A 20,928-nucleotide genomic window follows, 5' to 3' on the forward strand; every position below is an offset into this window, starting at 1 on the left:
TTTTCCATCCTCTGCTTGTTGTTCTCAGCTCCCTCACAGGGAGTGACTTGATCTGAATCATAGACATTGAGAGGACTTGAGTAATCCAAGACCTTCACAGATGTGACACCTTTCATAATTATACTGACATCAATCTGACTGCTTAAATGATTTAGTATGGATGGACCAAGCTCCTCTATGCATAACTGAACATTTTGCAGACACAAATGTTTTATTTTTTATCATACATTAGTGATACATTTAATATACTTACATTCAAAGAAATTGTTGATACAAAGGGATAATCTTTACTTTCTGAATATATTGTGAACACTGTAAGGTATAAATCGGAAAGGTGAATGTGAATGAGAGGATACATATGTACACAAATGAACATCTGCGTTGATCTAATCACCTACACAACGATAAAGAAGAAAGACACAGTCAATAGTGTTGGAGCACATTTCAAATTTAGTCCACATTTTCTTATTTTACAAAGCTACAGTATGTCTGTAGCTTTGGGGATATCAAAGATACTTAATTGTTATTTGTCTATCAAAGACACTTTATGGCACCTTATTCCTTATATAGCGCACTACTTTTGACCGGAACCCTATAGGCCCTGGTCAAAAGTAGTGCACTGTAGGGAATAGGGTGCCATTTGGGACACACAGCCTTAGACAAATAACAATAAAGTCAATAAACAATAAAGTCTTTAATATCCCCTCCAAGGTTTGAAGATATAGGCAATATAATCTAACATCTCTCTGTGTAGAGATCAATAACAATGCAATATCCCTGACTGAGCAGTAAGGTCACCAAGATAATAGGTTTGTGAAACTTCATTCTATTTCTATTTCCCATGTTGTTATTGTGGTGACTGAAAGGTCAGCTTGTTGTGAACAAGCTCTGCAAAAAAACTCTGCTCTCTACCTAGACCTGAGAAATATTCAGAGTCACAGAGCTGTGTGTACAAACAAATTGTATATCAAGTGTTAGAAAACATAATAAGAATCCAATACAACCTTTTTGCTGGGGAAGAGGCAGGAGGGGAAAAGGTTGCGCCTGTATGTCTTTTCCTGAAAAAGACATACAGGTAAAGAATAAATCATTTGAGTTATGGTACACACTGACTGACAACCTGATCCACATCTGTATATTCTGTAAAACTGAAATAAATCCGGAAATGTATATCTGTGCCTCAAAGGTATACCATAACTTGACAGAACCTAAGGACAAAATATATCTATTCCACATACAATTTACATTTGAGAGGGATTTCGGGTAAAGTGCTGGAGAGTGTGACTACAGTAGGAGCTTAATTAAGTGTGTGTGTGTGTGTGTGTGGGGGGGGGGGTGATAATCTATTCTAGAGGGACACGATGGATATAGTGAAATCACTAGTGGGTGGCCGTGAAAGCGTGTGCCATGGAGATAGAGACACAAGTTCACCCCCAAAATGACCATGTTAAGATAACCCACTTCCAGGGCTTGAGTATTTTGTGTGGAGTGGAGAGTTACGTAATGGATTCCTCCTCTGGGTGTTACATGGTGACCTATGTGAGGGTTAGAGGGTACATCCTGGACAACCTTCTGTGGGGCCTTGCATGATGTAAGTGTCTCTTAAGATATCTGGCCACCCCAGTTCTGTCCCTTAAATGTTGAGGGTCTCCTTTAAGGTCTCTTTCAGGTTATCTGGCCACCCCAGTCCCTTAAATGTTGAGGGTCTCTTTTAAGGTCTCTGGCCACCCCAGTCCTGTCCCTCAAATGTTGAGGGTCTCTTTCAAGGTTTCTTACAGGGTTATCTGGCCACCCCAGTCCCTTAAAATGTTGAGGGTCTCTTTTAAGGTCTCTTTCAGGGTATCTGGCCACCCCAGTCCTGTCCCTAAAATGTTGAGGGTCTCTTTCAAGGTTTCTTACAGGGTTATCTGGCCACCCACTCCTGTTCTTTACACGATGAAGGTTTGTGCCAGGAGTAGAGAGTACCTGGCCAACCCCACTGCAGATCTTTGCACGCAGAAGGTCTCTTTTGAGCTTACAGGGTACCTGTCCCACCCAACTCTGCAGCCTTGGATGAAGGTCTTTCAGGATTAGAGAGTACCTGTCCCACCTCCAACCTTACATGAAGAAGGTCTATTAGGTTTAGAGAACACCCAACTCAACCTCTCTCCATGGTCATCATGTGCTGGAGGTCTGTGTGATGCTCCTCTGGCTGGTACCTGGCCCAGGCCCACCACTTCCCTGGATGATGGTGAAGGTATGTTTGGTGAAGGTCTGTGTAGTGAAGGTCTGTGTGGTGAAGGTCTAAAGCCCTATTCAGACAGGATTCGTTTCACTGGGGGAGGTAGAGTAATGTAATTAAATGCACGAGTACAAAACAACATACATTTAGTCCAGTCTGAATCTGCCATGCCAGTCATTTTTACTTGGTGGGGAGGTTATTATTCCAACCCCAAAAATCTACTTATCCCGTGTGAATCGACATTCCTGTGTTTGAGGGATATTACAGAGTTTAATAAGTGCTGCACGCAGTTTAGGAAGAACATGGGAACAAATGTATGCTTTAAACAAAGTGCTATGCACGTAGCCTACAGATGAATGACCTGTTTTGTCATATATCAACTTTCCCTGTGCCCAGATGATATTGTGCCAACAATAATAAATTGTCAAAGATGTTAGTTAATTATATATCTGCACACAGTTCATGGTTCTTATTGATATTATTTGGACTTTCGAACTGAGGGTGGCCAGATACCCTGAAAGAGACCTATCCCTAGACAAGTTAAAATATCTTCATGCCTAGAACAGCCTCCAGGCTTCCATCATAACGCTCAAATCTGAATGAGAAAAAAAAATACAGGGGGCATATGGTAAAACTAATCCTGTCTGAATCGTCCACTGGAAAAACAGACATTCTAGGGTAATAATTACATAACTGACGTTCTATGTAATACTAGTCCAGTGCGAATAGGGCTTGAGTCCATTAGGGGGTAGAGAGTCCCCAACCAACCCCCTCTCCTCTCATGGTCCTCCTCTAGAGTCTGTGTGATGGAGAAGGTCATTGAAGGTTAGAGAGTACCTCACACCAGGCCTCTTCTGGTGTTCCCATGGTCCTCATGAACTGAAGGGCTGTGTGATGCTCCTCTGACTGGTATAAAGAATGGCTTTCGGGGGTAGGGAGAACCTGTCCCACCCCAACTCATCTCCTCCATGGTCCTCACTCCTCATGTGCTGGAGGTCTGAGTGACGCTCCTCTGACTACTATGGTCCTTGACGACGTAGGTGGAAATGCTCCTGCGGCTCTGCTGGTGGTCAAATCCTCCGCACCGTGAGGCCTTCAGGTACTGTGAGGAGCAGCAGACAAAGCACCTCATCAGGTCATGAAACAGGTGGCCAGCGAAGAACATATAGATCCACGGGTTACAGCAGCTGTTCAGGCTGGCCAGTAGCATGGCAATGATAAACGCCACGTCTAGGATAGAGAGAGAGAAGGAAAGAGACATTGAAGTCAAATAGAAAGCTTCCTGAATACTGTCATTTTCAACTGCAGACAACTTTCAATATACATTGTAGATACAATAAGTCTATCACAGCTTTAACCAACGCCAAAACACAATATGGTACCTACAGTATAGAAAGTACAAATATTTCTCCTTGTCCGAAATATATACTTGTTGCCTTGACTGCAAATTGGTACAGTGCAATCTTTGCACCGTAGTTCATTTCAATAGCAATTGATTGATTGTCAAGTTTGATGTGCATTCAAACTTCCAAACTTGAAGGAACAATAACAATCTGTTTTCGATAAACTGCTATACTTTGGCAGGCATTCATGCACAACAATCATCTTGTTATTCACAAACAGCAAACTATCATCTGACATTCTTCTCTCCAGGCATCTGGGGCACTATTCAACCAAACCTGATAACCAGAGTTCCGGTTTAGTCAAAAACACCATTCTTCTTGCACTACATGAATGTAGTACCCAACGAAGCAATGTTTACTGTGTGAAACAAAAACAAACTCAATAGGACACTGATCCGGGAAGGACGGTGTGTGTATGTACTGTGACCTTTGAAGCCATTAGATGAATCCCTACTGGCGATCTGACATTTCACTAAATGAGTTTAAAGTGAACATAATTGGCATAGGTTTGAGATGGAACCTCCTCCATCTCTCTCTAGCTCTCTCTCTCTCTCTCTCCTTCCATATGCCTCTGCTCTTAGATATAGTATGATATATATTTTATTGTCCATTTACATGGACATTTATTTTGTGACGTCAGCACAAATACACAAACACACAATATATTACATGCAGTACAGACAACCGGAAAGTTAGCACACGTTGCACATTTACATTTCCACATATTAAAAGTCTCTGGCCTACTGTCCGACCATGAATTGGGCCTGCATCTGTCCTATGTCCCAATGAAACTTGTCTTGCTCCTATTCTTGGTGAAAGGTGGGACCCTTTAATCTCCTATCGGAGAGCAGCAGCTGAAAACAGCTGGCTTTCTAGAACAAAACAAATCAACAAATCATAGTGATCCCTGGCCTGGCTGTGGTGTGTCTTACATATTGGTGGAACAGAGGAAAGGAAAGGGAAACCCCAACTGCCATATGGGAACAGAGATATAGATGGAACCATGAAGGTCGATGGACAAAAAAAGAAAAAGGTTAATTTCAATTCAGTCTTGGGGGGGGGGGGGGGGGGGATGTTGTTCGATGTGGCAGTTCCTGATGTTTGTCCCCCATGAGACACCATAGGAACAAAGCCAGTACTACTTCCGCAAGTTTGGTGCAGTATTTACAAGTTAAAACATGTGCAACATAATGTCTTATGTAAACAAAGTCAGATCCTCTGCTCTGATGGCCAGGTCTATCGTGTGTTCTGCGGTAGGAATGGAAAAACACAATCAACGCAGCTTTGTATCCCTAAGTGGACAAGTGAGCATTGTCAAAATCAAAACCCAACCCTCAACAGTAAATCATGATAAACTCACTAACAAATCTCTGTTTTGGATGAGACTGAATTTATGACCAAAATTATCCTATTTACACTTTGTAGTCAATTTTGACTAATATCGATGCCACAGGCCGTTTCCTAAGTTGTCTATTGCCTTCAATTGTACAGAGCATTCGGAAAGTATTCAGACTCCTTGACTTTTTCCAAATGTTATTATGTTACATCCTTATTGTAAATTTGATTAAATTGTTTTTCCCCCCTCATCAATCCACACACAATACCCCATAATGACAAAGCAACAATTGAAATATCACATTTACATAAGTATTCAGACAGGACTTTGTTGAAGCACCTTTGGCAGCAATTACAGCCTCGAGTCTTCTTGGGTATGACGCTACAAGCTTGCACACCTGTATTTGAGGAGTTTCTCCAATTCTTCTCTGCAGATCCTCTCAAGCTCTATCACGTTGGATGGGGAGTGTTGCTGCACAGCTATTTTTAAAATTATTTTCAGAGATGTTCAATTGGGTTCAAGTCCGGGCTCTGGCTAGGCCACTCAAGGACATTCAGAGACTTGTCCCGAAGCGACTCCTGTGTTGTCTTGGCTGTTTGCTCAGGGTTGTTGTCTTGTTGTAAGGTGAAGCTTCGCCCCAGTCTGATGTCCTGAGCGCTCTGGAGCAGGTTTTCATCAAGGATCTCTCTGTACTTTAATCCGTTCATCTTTCCCTCGATCCTGACTAGTCTCCCAGTCCCTGCCGCTGAAAACATCCCCAAAGCTTTTATGCTGCCACCAGCATGCTTCACCGTAGAGATGGTGCCAGGTTTCCTCCAGACATGACACTTGGCATTCAGGCCAAAGAGTTCAATCTTGGTTTCATCAGACCAGAGAATCTTCTTTCTTATGGTCTGAGTGTCTTTAGGTACCTTTGGGCAGACTCCAAGTGGGCTGTTGTGCGTTTACTGAGGAGTGGCTTCCGTCTGGCCACTCTACCATAAAGGTCTGATTGGTGGAGAGCTGCAGATATGGTTGTCCTTCTGGAAGGTTCTCCCATCTCCAGAAGAACTATAGAGCTCTGTCAGAGTGACCATCGGGTTCTTGGTCACCTCCCTGACTAAGGCCCTTCTCCCCCGATTGTTCAGTTAGGCCGGGTAGCCAGCTCTAGGAGGAGTCCAGGTGGTTCCAAACTTCTTCCATTTAAGAATGATGGAGGCCACTGTGTTCTTAGGGACCTTCAATGCTGCAGAAATAATTTGGTACACTTCCCAAGATCTGTGCCTCAACACAATCCTGTCTCAAAGCTCTACAGACAATTCCTTTGAACTCATGGCTTGGTTTTTGCTCTGATATGCACTGTCAACTGTGGGACCTTATATAGACAAGTGTGTGCCTTTCCAAATCATTTCCAATCAATTGAATTTACCACAGGTGGACTCCAATCAAGTTTTACAAACATCTCAAGGATGATCAATGGGAACAGGATGCACCTGAGTTCAATTTCGAGTCTCATAGCAAATGGTCTGAATACTTATCAATCATAATCAAGAATAAACAAGTCACTGTCGCCATTTCCGTTTTCAGAGACTTAAAACCTGTTTGGGATAGGGGGCAGCATTTTCACGTTCGGATGAAAAGCGTGCCCAGAGTAAACTGCCTGCTACTGAGGCCCAGAATCTAATATATGCATATTATTAGTAGATTCTGGATAGAAAACACGCTGAAGTTTCTAAAACTGTTTGAATGATGTCTGTGAGTATAACAGAACTCATATGACAGGCGAAAACCTGAGAAAAATCCAACCAGGAAGTGGGAAATCTAAGGTTTGTATTTTTTCAAGTCATTGCCTTTCGAATATACAGTCTCTATGGGGTCATATTGCACTTCCTAAGACTTCCACTAGATGTCTACCGTCTTTAGAACCTTGTTTCAGGCATCTACTATGAAGGGGGAGCGAATAAGAGCTGTTTGAACCAGGTGTCTGGCAGAATGCCATGAGCTATGTCTCGCGCGAGGTGCGTTCCTTTTCATTTCTAAAGACAAAGGAATTGCCCGGTTGAAAGATTACTGAAGATTTCTGATAAAATTATCCTAAAGATTGATTCTATACATCGTTTGACATGTTTCTACGAACTGTAATAGAACTTTTTGGACTTTTAGTCTGGACTTGCCCGCGCCTTGTGAATTTCGATTGGTGAACTAAACGCCCTAACAAAAAAAATAGGTATTTGGACATAAAGATGAACTTTATCGAACAAAACTAACATTTATTGTGGAACTGGGATTCCTGGGACTGCATTCTGATGAAGATCATCAAAGGTAAGTGAATATTTATAAGGCTATTTCTGACTTTTACTGACTCCACAACATGGCGGGTATCTGTATGGCTTGTTTTTGTGGCTTGGCGCTGTACTCAGATTATTGCATGGTGTGCTTTTTTCCGTAAAGCTTTTTTGAAATCTGACATAGCGGTTGCATTAAGGAGAAGTATATCTTTAATTCTATGCATAACACTTGTATCTTTTATCAAAGTTTATGATGAGTATTTCTGTAAATTGATGTGGCTCTCTGCAAATTCGCCGGATGTTTTCGAGGCACAACATTACTGAACATAACGCACCAATGTGAACTGAGATTTTTGGATAAATTATATGGACTTTATCGAACAAAACATACATGTATTGTGTAACTTGAAGTCCTATGAGTGCCATCTGATGAAGATCAGCAAAGGTTAGTGATTCATTTTATCTCTATTTCTGCTTTTTGTGACTCCTCTCTTTGGCTGGAAAATGGCTGTATGTTTTTCTGTGACTAGGCGCTGACCTAACATAATCGAATGGTGTGCTTTCGCTGTAAAGCATTTTTGAAATCGAACACGATGGCTAGATTAACTTCTTGCCACTATAGGGGGTGCTGTTTCGCATTAGCATAATTTGCTCAACAGATTAAACGGCTTCCTAATAAATTCTTGCTCGTACAATATGCATATTATTGTTATTATTGGATAGAAAACACTCTCTAGTTTCTATAGCCGTTGGAATTTTGTCTCTGAGTGGTACAGAACTCAATCTACAGCACTTTTCATGATAGGGAGTCAGATTTCAGACATCCTGGCCCCTGATCTGGAGTCAGTTTAAAGGTCCCTGTAAATGCTATGGAGATGTATGTTGTATATGTATGTTGTAAAATGATGTTACTGGAGTGTCATCGGAAGAATTCTGAGAAGGTTAGTGAAAAAATTAATATATTTTGGCGATGATAACGATATCGCTCTCTTTAGCTTGAATTCATGCTGGGGTAACGTTTGCATATGTGGTATGCTAATATAACGATTTATTGTGTTTTCGCCGTAAAACACTTAGAAAATCTGAAATATTGTCTGAATTCACAAGATCTGTGTCTTTCCAATGCTATGCTTTGTCTATTTTTAAGAAATGTTTTATGATGAGTAAATTGGTAATACACGTTGCTCTCTGTAGTAATTCTAGTCGCTTTGGTGAGATTTGTGATGGTGGCTGCAATGGCAAACTATGATTTATACCTGAAATATGCACATTTTCTAACAAAACCTATCCTATACCATAAATATGTTATCAGACTGTCATCTGATGAGGTTTTTTCTTGGTTAGTGGCTATCAATATCTTAGTTTAGCCGAATTGGTGATAGCTACTGGTGGAGAGAAAAAATGGTGGACAAAGAAATTGTGTATTTTGCTAACGTGTTTAGCTAATAGATTTACATATTGTGTCTTCCCTGTAAAACATTTTAAAAATCTGAAATGGTGGCTTTATTCACAAGATCTGTATCTTTCATTAGGTGTCTTGGACTTGTGATTTAATGATATTTAGATGCTACTATTTAATTGTGACGCTATGCTAGCGATGCTAATCAGTGTGGGGGGGGGGGTGGGGGGTGATCCCGGATCCGGGGTTGAGGCTCGTCAGAGGTTAACAAGAAGTTAAGCTTTCATTTGGTTTATTGCCCTTGTGAATGAATGAAAGTTAAATATTTCAAAAAAATATTTTTGAATTTTGCGCTCTGCCATTTCAGCGGATGTTGTCGAGGGGTTCCGCTAGCCTTAATTAAGTTAAGGTATTTCTGTTTTTAATTTATCAATTAATCAATCAAACAAATCAATCATAATCAAGAATAAAACAAGTGACTGTCGCCGTTTCCATTTTTAGAGGCTGTTTTTATTTTTTATTAATTAGCAAAATTTTATAAAAACAAGTTTTTGCTTCGTCAATATGAGGTATTGTGTGTAGATTGCTGAGGAAAATGGTTTTCTTTAATCCTTTTTAGAATAAGGCTGTAACGTAACAATGTGGAAAAAGTCAAGGGGTCTGAATACTTTCCGAAGGCACTGTATGTACCAGTAAGCTGTTGTACGTACCAATAAACTAGTCTGATGAAGTGAGTGTTATTTAATTCATGAAAAGATCAGCAAGTAATAAATCATTTTTGGTCTCTGGGGGAAAAGTGCATACATTTATAAAATTGGAGTTAAAGTTAAATAACATAATAATGGACCCTAGCAAATGCATCAAGTGGGCTTGCAATTTAATACACCATCATCAGAGAACTTTCAACTCTTTAGTTTCCTCAGCATATAACGTAAATAACACCTAAATAAGCGAAGGAATTATAGAAAGAATAATGGCAGTTTCCACTCCCTATACAGTACTGTATGTGAGGGTGATAAAGTGAGTGTACATCTTCCCTCCAACTCCCTGTCTGCATGAGTTATGATCAGAGCCTGGGTTGAAGATGAGACCTGCTAACAGCTTCTCTCTCTCTCTCTCTCTTTCTGTCTCTCTCTCCATAGCCTCTCCTTCATTTTACAGACTGTTGAATATACATTATGCTATAAAGACATATAGGACACAAGGCCTCAAAGGAAAACTATATCTGGTATTGAAGGGATTTGATCCTAAAGAAGATTGCAGCAGTACCTATCCTACAGTACAACTTGAGAAATAGAATGCCTACATTACTCTCCCCATAGGAGAACCCTTTGAAGAACCGTTTTTGATTCCAGGTAGAACCTTTTTGGTTCCACAGAGAACCGTTTTGGGTTCCATGGGTTCTACATGGATTCCAAAAGGGTTCTACCTGGAACCAAAAAGGGTTATCTTATGGGGACAGCTGAAGAACTCTTTTGGGAACCCTTTTTTCTAAGAGTGTTTATTTCTATGAATAGGACTCAATGAACTGACAATCTGATAGGACAGTTGAGACCTGAACAGCCAGATGTCAATTATAAGTCAGCATGGTAAGACATGCATGTACCCATGTCTTAATAGGTTTCTCCTAATCATATATTAATATGCACAGTGAGAGGCTCTTGTCAGGTTTCTCTGATGTTTTGATCTAATTCAATTACACTCAGTGTGTCAGTGTTATTCCTTCAGCCAATTAATATTGTGTTGTGCCACCTCCACTTGACTTGAGATAATGAATCTGCAGTGTGGGTGTGTGTGTTTGTGTGTGTGTGTGAGATACAGAGCGAGGGAGAGAGAGAGAGAGAGACAGAAAAAGAAAGAAAGAAAGTTCATGGATCTTAATTTGTGCAAAGACACAGGCCTTGTATTGCAGCATAGTCTAGCATAGAAGTCCATGGACATTATGAAGCGTGGATTAGCTCATGGTGTTGTCTCACCATCCAGAGAATGAATCACACGCCAAACGACAGAGTCATATATCCACTGCCCTCCTCCACATTAGTGGCCCTGACAGGCGTTCAGAGTTAAGCTGTCAAATAGGCTCATGGTAACAGCTCAGGCAGACTGGTGCAATGAATTGCACCAGATGCCATCTATATCACTTATGGATTGAAGGCCTAAGGTATGGCCATAATAACCACAAGATGTTCAAAAATGTTTTGAAACGTTTTAATACGTTGAGGGTTTAAAAAAACAACGCAGCCACTGCTAGCTAGCCTACTTCACCAGCCAGCAGTACTGTATCATTTTAGTCAATAAGATTTTTTGCAACGTAAGCTTAACTTTCTGAACATTCGAGACGTGTAGTCCACTTGTCATTCCAATCTCCTTTGCATTAGCGTAGCCTCTTCTGTAGCCTGTCAACTATGTGTCTGTCTATCCCTCTTCTCTCCTCTCTGCACAGACCATACAAACGCTTCACACCGCGTGGCCGCTGCCACTCTAACCTGGTGGTCCCAGCGCGCACGACCCACGTGGAGTTCCAGGTCTCCGGCAGCCTCTGGAACTGCCGATCTGCGGCCAACAAGGCAGAGTTCATCTCAGCCTATGCTTCCCTCCAGTCCCTCGACTTCTTGGCACTGACGGAAACATGGATTACCACAGATAACACTGCTACTCCTACTGCTCTCTCCTTGTCTGCCCACGTGTTCTCGCACACCCCGAGAGCTTCTGGTCAGCGGGGTGGTGGCACTGGGATCCTCATCTCTCCCATGTGGACATTCTCTCTTTCTCCCCTGACCCATCTGTCTATCGCCTCCTTTGAATTCCATGCTGTCACAGTTACCAGCCCTTTCAAGCTTAACATCCTTATCATTTATCGCCCTCCAGGTTCCCTTGGAGAGTTCATCAATGAGCTTGACGCCTTAAAGTTCCTTTCCTGAGGATGGCTCACCTCTCACAGTTCTGGGTGACTTTAACCTCCCCACGTCTACCTTTGACTCATTCCTCTCTGCCTCCTTCTTTCCACTCCTCTCCTCTTTTGACCTCACCCTCTCACCTTCCCCCCCTACTCACAAGGCAGGCAATACGCTTGACCTCATCTTTACTAGATGCTGTTCTTCCACTAATCTCATTGCAACTCCCCTCCAAGTCTCCGACCACTACCTTGTATCCTTTTCCCTCTCGCTCTCATCCAACACTTCCCACACTGCCCCTACTCGGATGGTATCGCGCCGTCCCAACCTTCGCTCTCTCTCCCCCGCTACTCTCTCCTCTTCCATCCTATCATCTCTTCCCTCTGCTCAAACCTTCTCCAACCTATCTCCTGATTCTGCCTCCTCAATCCTCCTCTCCTCCCTTTCTGCATCCTTTGACTCTCTATGTCCCCTATCCTCCAGGCCGGCTCGGTCCTCCCCTCCTGCTCCGTGGCTCGACGACTCATTGCGAGCTCACAGAACAGGGCTCCAGGCAGCCGAGCGGAAATGGAGGAAAACTCGCCTCCCTGCGGACCTGGCATCCTTTCACTCCCTCCTCTCTACATTCTCCTCTTCTGTCTCTGCTGCTAAAGCCACTTTCTACCACTCTAAATTCCAAGCATCTGCCTCTAACCCTAGGAAGCTCTTTGCCACCTTCTCCTCCCTCCTGAATCCTCCCCCCACAAGGGCACTGCGTTCATCCACCTCTGGCCTGCTCGCCTCCCTACCTCTGAGGAAGTACAGTTCCCGCTCAGCCCAGTCAAAACTGTTCGCTGCTCTGGCACCCCAATGGTGGAACAAACTCCCTCACGACGCCAGGTCAGCGGAGTCAATCACCACCTTCCGGAGACACCTGAAACCCCACCTCTTTAAGGAATACCTAGGATAGGATAAAGTAATCCTTCTAACCCCCCCCCTTAAAAGAGTTAGATGCACTATTGTAAAGTGGTTGTTCCACTGGATATCATAAGGTGAATGCACCAATTTGTAAGTCGCTCTGGATAAGAGCGTTTGCTAAATGACTTAAATGTAATGTAAATGAGGGTTTGCTTTAGCCTGCCTGTAGTGCCAAGTGGGCTGGGTTCGCATTTTGGGATTTTACTATTGGTTCATTATAACATGCAAGCTCAATCACTTGAGTGGGTTGAGTTACTGACGTGATCTTCCTGTCTGGGTTGGCGCCCCCCCCTTGGTTTGTGCTGTGGTGGAGATCTTTGTGGGCTATACTCGGCCTTGTCTCAGGATTGTAAGTTGGTGGTTGAAGATATCCCTCTAGTGGTGCGGGGGCTGTGCTTTGGCAAAGTGGGTGGGGTTATATCCTTCCTGTTTGGCCCTGTCCGGGGGTATCATCGGATGGGGCCACAGTGTCTCCTGACCCCTCCTGTCTCAGCCTCCAGTATTTATGCTGCAGTAGTTTATGTGTCGGGGGGCTAGGGTCAGTTGGTTATATCTGGAGTACTTCTCCTGTCTTATCCAGTGTCCTGTGTGAATTTAAGTATGCTCTCTCTAATTCTCTCCTCTCTTTCTTTCTCTCTCTCGGAGAACCTGAGCCCTAGGACCATACGTCAGGACTACCGGGCATGATGACTCCTTGCTGTCCCCAGTCCACCTGGCCTTGCTGCTGTTCCAGTTTCAACTGTTCTGCCTGCGGTTATGGAACCCCTACCTTTCCCAGACCTGCTGTTTTCAACTCTTAATGATCGGCTATGAAAAGCCAACTGACATTTATTCCTGATTACTATTTGACCATGCTTGTCACTTATGAACATTTTGAACATCTTGGCCATGTTCTGTTATAATCTCCACCCGGCACAGCCAGAAGAGGACTGGCCACCCCTCATAGCCTGGTTCCTCTCTAGGTTTCTTCCTAGGTTTTGGCCTTTCTAGGGAGTTTTTCCTAGCCACCGTGCTTCTACACCTGCATTGCTTGCTGTTTGGGGTTTTAGGCTGGGTTTCTGTACAGCACTTCGAGATATTAGCTGATGTACGAAGGGCTATATAAAATAAAAAAAATCAATCAACTTTATTTGAATCAAGCATACTTTCACTTTTTTCGTCATTTAGCAGAGATGCTCTTATCCAGAGTGCCCTATGGTTAGTGAATTCACCTTAAAATAGCTAGGTGAGATAACCACATATCACAGTCGAAGTATGTGAAAATATTTCAAATATTATGAAATCCCATCTTAATGATGAGTGGGTGAACAAAAGAGGGGGATAAAACTTTCAAACACTCTTTTGTTGCTGATTCAAAACCTGAGTTGCTCCTAGCCTTCCCCATACCCAGAGGTCCGAAGGCTGACTTCCTTCCAAGTCCATAAGGCTTTTGAAATGAAATTTTTCTGAGTATTTGATGATATAGCTCCATTGGGATCCATTGTCCAATGGCTGGCTCCTGCTGCAGTGGCTAGCAACACAAAGCGATGGTTGAAATGTGGTCTGGAGCAGATGGACTCCCCTGAGCTCCCCTTTAAAAGAGGAACGCTTAAGATAAGAGGAGCAAATCATGTTATTATACAGAAAAGACACAAATCAGGACACAAGGCCCCCTAGGACCCCATAAGGTGAGAGAGTGGAAGGAACACTTTGATGTCACAGTACATTTACCATCCTTAGCTCTAGAAAGGCCCTGCAGGGCTTTGAAATGTATAACTGCTACTTTCTCCTACTCTTCGCCTCATTTGGTTGTTTCCATTTTGAGGTGTATTTATGGATTGTAACAACATCATATATCAACTTTGAGCTTGATGGTTTTTGTTTGGGCCATTCCAGTGATATACTATATATATATAAAGTATGTGGACACCGCTTCAAATGAATGGATTCGGCTATTTCAGCCCCACCCGTTGCTGAGAGGTGTATAAAATTGAGCACACAGACATGCAATCTCCATAGACAAACATTGGTGGGAGAATGGCCTCAATGAAGAGCTTAGTGACTTTCAACGTGACACCGTCATAGGATGCCACCTTTCCAACAAGTCAGTTCGTCAAATTTCTGCCAGAATGCATACTGCCAACTGTAAGAGCCCAACCTCACTAATGCTCTTGTGGTTGAATGAAAGCAAGTCCCCGCAGCAATGCTCCAACATCTAGTGGAAAGCCTTCACAGAAGAGTGGAGTCTGTTATAGCACCAAAGCGGGGACCAACTCCATATTAATGCCCATGATTTTGGAATGAGATGTTCAACGAGCAGGTGTCCACAGACTTCTGGTCATGTAGTGTATGTGATATACCCAAAAACATATACGATATCTGTATCAAAATACTGACTGTATTTGGACTTTTTGTATATACAACAACTGTACTATATACTGCATTTTTTTGCAGAGCAGGTGAAGTGAACATACTTAAAGTGTATATACATCTGTCGTTGTGACGTTGTCCTCCGGTGGCTAGCTAGCTAAAATTTGCCCATCCTAAATTGGCCATGGATGGAGATAGGGATTTGGACTTGTGGTTTTACTTAATTCTCTGTACTGGCCAATGATTATAAGGGCGATTCTAATCCAACCATAAATTCTTATATTCTGCCCCTGGCATGAGAGAATGTAAGTTCAAAATGTAGATAGATGTAGTAGGCTAATGTTAATTAGCTGGCTCATCGTTGCCCATGAAAGGAAGTTAGGCTAGTGAGCAAGCATTTTAGCCAAGTAGTCTAGGACAACAAAAACGAAAATCATATACTATGTGACAGAGTCATAGACCATTTTGTCAACGCGAAAGAGGATGGCATTTGTGTTTCTTTACAAGTAGGGGGAGTGAACATGTTTTTTTCTACACATGCACATACAGTTGAAGTCGGAAGTTTACATATGTAACCGATGTGAAATGGCTAGCTAGTTAGCGGTGGTGCGCGCTAATAGCGTTTCAATCGGTGACGTGACTCGCTTTGAGACCTTGAAGTAGTGGTTCCCTTGCTCTCCAAGGGCCGTGGCTTTTGTGGAGCTATGGGTAACGATGCTTCGTGGGTGACTGTTGTTGATGTGTGCAGAGGGTCCCTGGTTCACGCCCGGGTCGGGGTGAGGGGACGGACAAAAGTTATACTGTTACACCTTAGCCAAATACATTTAAACTCAGTTTTTCACAATTCCTGACATTTAATCTTAGTAAAAATTCCCTGTCTAAGGTCAGTTAGGATGACCACTTTATTTTAAGAATCTGCAATGTCAGAATAATACTAGAGAGAATGATTTATTTCAGCTTTTATTTCTTTCATCACATTCCCAGTGGGTCAGAAGTTTACATACACTCAATTAGTATTTGGTAGCATTGCCTTTAAATTGTTTAACTTGGGTCAAATGTTTCAGGTAACCTTGCACAAGCTTCCCACAATCAGTTGGGTGAATTTTGGCCCATTCCTCCTGACAGAGCTGGTGTAACTGAGTCAGGTTTGTAGGCCACCTTGCTCGCACACACTTTTTCAGTTCCGTCCACAAATGTTCTATAGGATTGAGGTCAGGGCTTTGTGATGGCCACTCCAATACCTTGCCTTTGTTGCCATTTTGCCACAACTTTGGAAGTATGCTTGGGGTCATTGTCCATTTGGAAGAACCATTTGCGACCAAGCTTTAACTTCCTGACTGATGTCTTGAGATGTTGCTTCAATATATCCATAAAATTTTCCTCCCTCATGATGCCATCTATTTTGTGAAGTGCACCAGTCCCTCCTGCAGCAAAGCACCACACAACATGATGTTGCCATCCCTGTGCTTCACGGTTGGGATGGTGTTCTTCGGCTTGCAAGCCACCCCCTTTATCCTCCAAACATAACGATGGTCATTATGGCCAAACATTTCTATTTTTGTTTCATCAGACCAGAGGACATTCCTCCAAAAAGTATGATCTTTGTTCCCATTTGCAGTTGCAAACCATAGTCTGGCTTTTTTATGGCGGTTTTGGAGAGGTTGCTTCTTCCTTGCTGAGCGACCTTTCAGGTTATGTCGATATAGGACTCGTTTAACTGTGGATATAGATATTTTTGTACTTGTTTCCTCCAGCATCTTCACAAGGTCCTTTGCTGTTGTTATGGGATTGATTTGCACTTTTTGCACCAAAGAACGTTCATCTCTAAGAGACAGAACGCGTCTCCTTCCTGAACGGTATGACGGCTGCGTGGTCCCATGGTGTTTATACTTGCGTACTATTGTTTGTACAGATGAACGTGGTACCTTCAGGCATTTGGAAATTGCTCCCAAGGATGAACCAGACGTGTGGAGGACCACATTTTTTTTTTGGAGGTCTTGGCAGATTTCTTTTGATTTCCCCATGATATCAAACAAAGAGGCACTGAGTTTGAAGGTAGGCCTTGAAATACATCCACAGGTACACCTCCAATTGACTCAAATTATGTCAATTAGCCTAACAGAAGCTTCCAAAGCCGTGACATAATTTTCTGGAATTTTTCAAGCTGTTTAAAGGCACAGTCTGTATTGTAAACTTCTGACCCACTGGAATTGTGATACAGTGAATTATAAGTGAAATAATCTGTCTGTAAACAATTGTTGGAAAAATGACTTGTCATGCACAAAGTAGATATCCTAACCGACTTGCCAATATTATAGTTGAAAAACTAGTTATAATGACTCCAACCTAAGTGTATGTAAACTTCCGACTTCAACTGTAAATCAGAACAGCGAAATTGTATTTAGCTTACATTGATTGTTTTTGGTATTTTTATTTGTCACTGTATTAGACTAAGCATAGGTGATTTGATGATGTTGAAATGGAGCTGGAATAGTGACGGCAGTTCCTGTTTTCTTTGCCACTTGCAGTTACTCTCTGTGGTTCTAAATCAATAGTTGTTTAGTTGTCCGAAAAAGTCACCAAAATTAACTTGCTTGACCATGCTGTAGGTAATGTAACTGTTTGTTTTTTTACATGCAATATGCTTTGTGGACTTCACCAGACAGAGTTTGCTCTCCGGTTTTGTGACTTCACCGTACAGAGTTTGCTCTCCGGTTTTGTGACTTCACTGTACAGAGTTTGTTACATCACAAAACCGGAGAGCAAAGGTGGGGTTGAAATTATTTTGGGCCTCAGGCCTATATAATATCACAGTGGCAAGGCATATGAACTAACAGGTTATAGAGCAAACAACACAATTATCACAACACATAGGTTGTAATATGGCTTTTTTTATGTCCGGGCTTCCCCAATGATTTTACCAACACCACACTACTGTGTGATTGGCGTGAAACCAAATCCAAACTGGCTTCCCTTTTTTTTGGTGTGCCTGGACCATTCACAGTTGGGCTCGCTCAGTTTAGCTCAACGCTGATTGGCTATTATTAAAATAAATGTATTAATCATTCTCTTTTTGACCAGACAGCATCAGATAGATGGGCAACACATACAGAGACAGAAGGGCGCTGTTTCGCTTGGATGCTTTCTCCGGTGAGATGCATTCAGCCTCTTCCAAATTGAAGGAAAATTATGAAACACAGAGAGAGTCGATGTCTGGCTTTCCTTGGCATCCTTGAATACACACCACTGGACAAATAGCACCAGGAGAGAGACAAGAGCACAACATGTCTAATACAAGACATTCCCCAACTAACTCCCAACTACCAAAACAAAATTAAATTAAAAAACAGGAGGATAACAGCTTATCAGGTCATGTCACTCTCCATGCCTCCCTTACTTGTTTTGCAATGACGCTTAATTTTGCCGGGCACACTAGAGGGGGTTCTTTCACCTTTTTCACTCTACATAGCATATGTGTGTGCATAATGTATGGAACCAACCTGGACTCAGGGGTAGACGTAACACAGTAAATTATTAACAAAAATTGGCTTTCACAACAATTTATTCTGGTGTCACACCCTGATCTGTTTCACCTGTCTTTGTTCTTGTCTCCACCCCCCTCCAGGTGTCGCCCATCTTCCCCATTATCCCCATTGTACTTATACATGCGTTCTCTGTTTGTCCGTTGCCAGTTCGCTTTGTTTCGTCAAGCATACCAGAGGTTTTTCCCGTGCTCATGTCTGGCTCCAGTTCCTGTTTTCTAGCTTTTCCAGTTTTGACCATTCTGCCTGCCCTAACCCTGAGCCTGCCTGTCGTTCTGTACCTTGCCATACCACCCTGGATTACTGACCTCTAAATGCCCTGACCCTGAGCCTGAGCCTGCTTGCCGTTCTGTACCTTTTGGACTCTGCTCTGGACTACTGACCTCTGCCTGCCCGTGACCTGTTGTTTGCCTGCCCCCCTGTTTTTGTAATAAACTTTTGATATTTCAAAACTGTCTGCACTTGGGTCTACTCCTGAGCCTTGACACTCGGCCTATAGCACATCACGTGAAGGGCCAGAACAGGAACAATTTAAAATACCAATATTATTTGACAACCTTTGTGAAAAAGGATGAGTGAGAAAGTTACAGACACATAAATATCATAGTTCGAAAGCTGTTTTCTGAAGAGCTACAATTGGATAAACAGATTGATCTGGAACGTGCTCATTGTTCTGGGAAAACCAGGGGGCACTGGTGGTGCCAATGGTGGTGCCAATGGAACCAGACCCAGGCCAATTTTAGTGAGATTCCTCAGGTTCAAGGATAAGCTTGCAGTCCTTGAAAAAGCCAAATGCCTTAAAGGGTCCTACATCTTCATCAATGAGGACTTCTCTATGCAGTCTGACAAAGAAAAAGGGAACTAATACCAGCCATGAAGGCTGCAAGAGAACAAGGTGACATAGCATACTTGAGGATTGACAAACTGATTGTTCACCCTCCCTCCCTAGGAGTTAGGAGGAGCAATAGACAGGGAGCTATGAATATAGATTTTTTTAAACACCACTGTCCAATGAGAAAGAAACGTATTTATGTTGCCAATGTATATAACCTGACCCAAGTTACGACATTACCAACCAGAACGTTCACTAATAGATCCGGTATCACATCATCAACTTGAATCAATCACATTTTTACTAACATGGCTGAACATTGTTCTAAAGCTGTATCAGTGGCACTAGGTTGTAGTGATCATAACTTGGTTGCACTCACTAAGATAACTAAAAAAACAAAGGCTGTCCCTAAGGTAATCTACCGAAGTCCTACAGAGGGTTTCAATCAGGACTCATTTGTGAGTGAAAAAAACAAAACTACAAGGCGTTAGAGTATGTAACATCTAGCACTCTGAATCTGGTGATTCAATTCCTGGTCCTATCACACTTAGAGAACTGTTCAGTTAGTACTCTCCTGGCCCCTTACACTGTCTGAATTCGTCCTGCTAGATGACCTAAACGAGGACATTCTTAAACCACCTGAACAAGTCCTAAAGCAATGGGACTCACTAAATCTTTCTCAGATTATTACCAACCCCACAAGATATGACTCCAAGCACCCAGAAAAGGATACTCTCATCAATGTTATCCTCACAAATAATCCTGATCGGTATCAGTCTAATGTTTTCTGTAATGACCTTAGTGATCACTGTTTAACAGCCTGTGTTTGTAATGCTGCTCAGTGAAACGACCTGTCCTGATTTGTCATAGACGCTTGCTAAAAAACTTTAATGAGTAAGCCTTCCTTCATGACCTGGCCTCTGTAAATTGGTATAGAATTAGCTTGATCCACTCTGTCGAAGACGCTTGGACCTTCTTTTTTGATATTTTCAGTGATATTGTTAACAAACATGCCCCCATAAAGAAAATGAGAATTAAAAACAGGTTCAGCCCCTGGTTTGACCATGATCTTGCAGAGTTACTACACCTCAAGAATTGCATTTGGCGAAAGGCTCGGCACACGCATACTCAGGTGACTGGCTCTCATTCAGGCAAATGAGAAATACGTGCACTCAGGCTATCCGGAAGGCCAAAGTTAGTTAGTTTAAGGAGCAGTTCTATCTCTGTGGGTCTAACCCCAAGAAGTTTTGGAAAATGGTTAAAGACCTGGAGAATAAACCCTCCTCCTCACAGCTGCCCATGTCCCTTGAAGTTGATGATGTGGTTGTTACTGACAAGAAGCACATGGTTGAGCTTTTTAATCACCACTTCATTAACTTCTACTTGGTACTCAGCCCGGATCACCCTCATCAGTAAAAAAGCTGACTAGCATAGCCTAGCATAGCGCCACAAGTAAATACTAGCATCTAAATATCATGAAATCACAAGTCCAAGACACCAGATGAAAGATACATCTTGTGAATCCAGCCATCATTTCCGATTTTTAAAATGTTTTACAGGGAAAACACAATATGTATTTCTATTAGCTAACCACGATAGCAAAAGACCCAACCGCATATTTTCACCATTTTTTTACTGCATAGGTAGCTATCACAAATTCGACCAAATAAAGATATAAATAGTCACTAACCAAGAAACAACTTCATCAGATGACAGTCTTATAACAGA

General features: G+C 42.4%; 1 protein-coding gene across 1 annotated transcript in view; it reads right to left on the reverse strand.

Annotated features, from left to right (window-relative positions):
* Nucleotides 1–267: 267 nt before the first annotated feature.
* LOC139536036 (isotocin receptor-like) overlaps nt 268–20,928 on the reverse strand; it is a 28,678-nt gene continuing 8,017 nt past the window's right edge. Inside the window, exon 3 of the mRNA XM_071336140.1 lies at nt 268–3,451. Within this exon, the coding sequence (XP_071192241.1) occupies nt 3,204–3,451 (248 nt within the window). The 3' untranslated portion in view covers nt 268–3,203. The remainder of the gene's footprint in view (nt 3,452–20,928) is intronic.

This window comes from Salvelinus alpinus, chromosome 12 (assembly GCF_045679555.1).
Source record: "Salvelinus alpinus chromosome 12, SLU_Salpinus.1, whole genome shotgun sequence".
Taxonomy (NCBI): domain Eukaryota; kingdom Metazoa; phylum Chordata; class Actinopteri; order Salmoniformes; family Salmonidae; genus Salvelinus; species Salvelinus alpinus.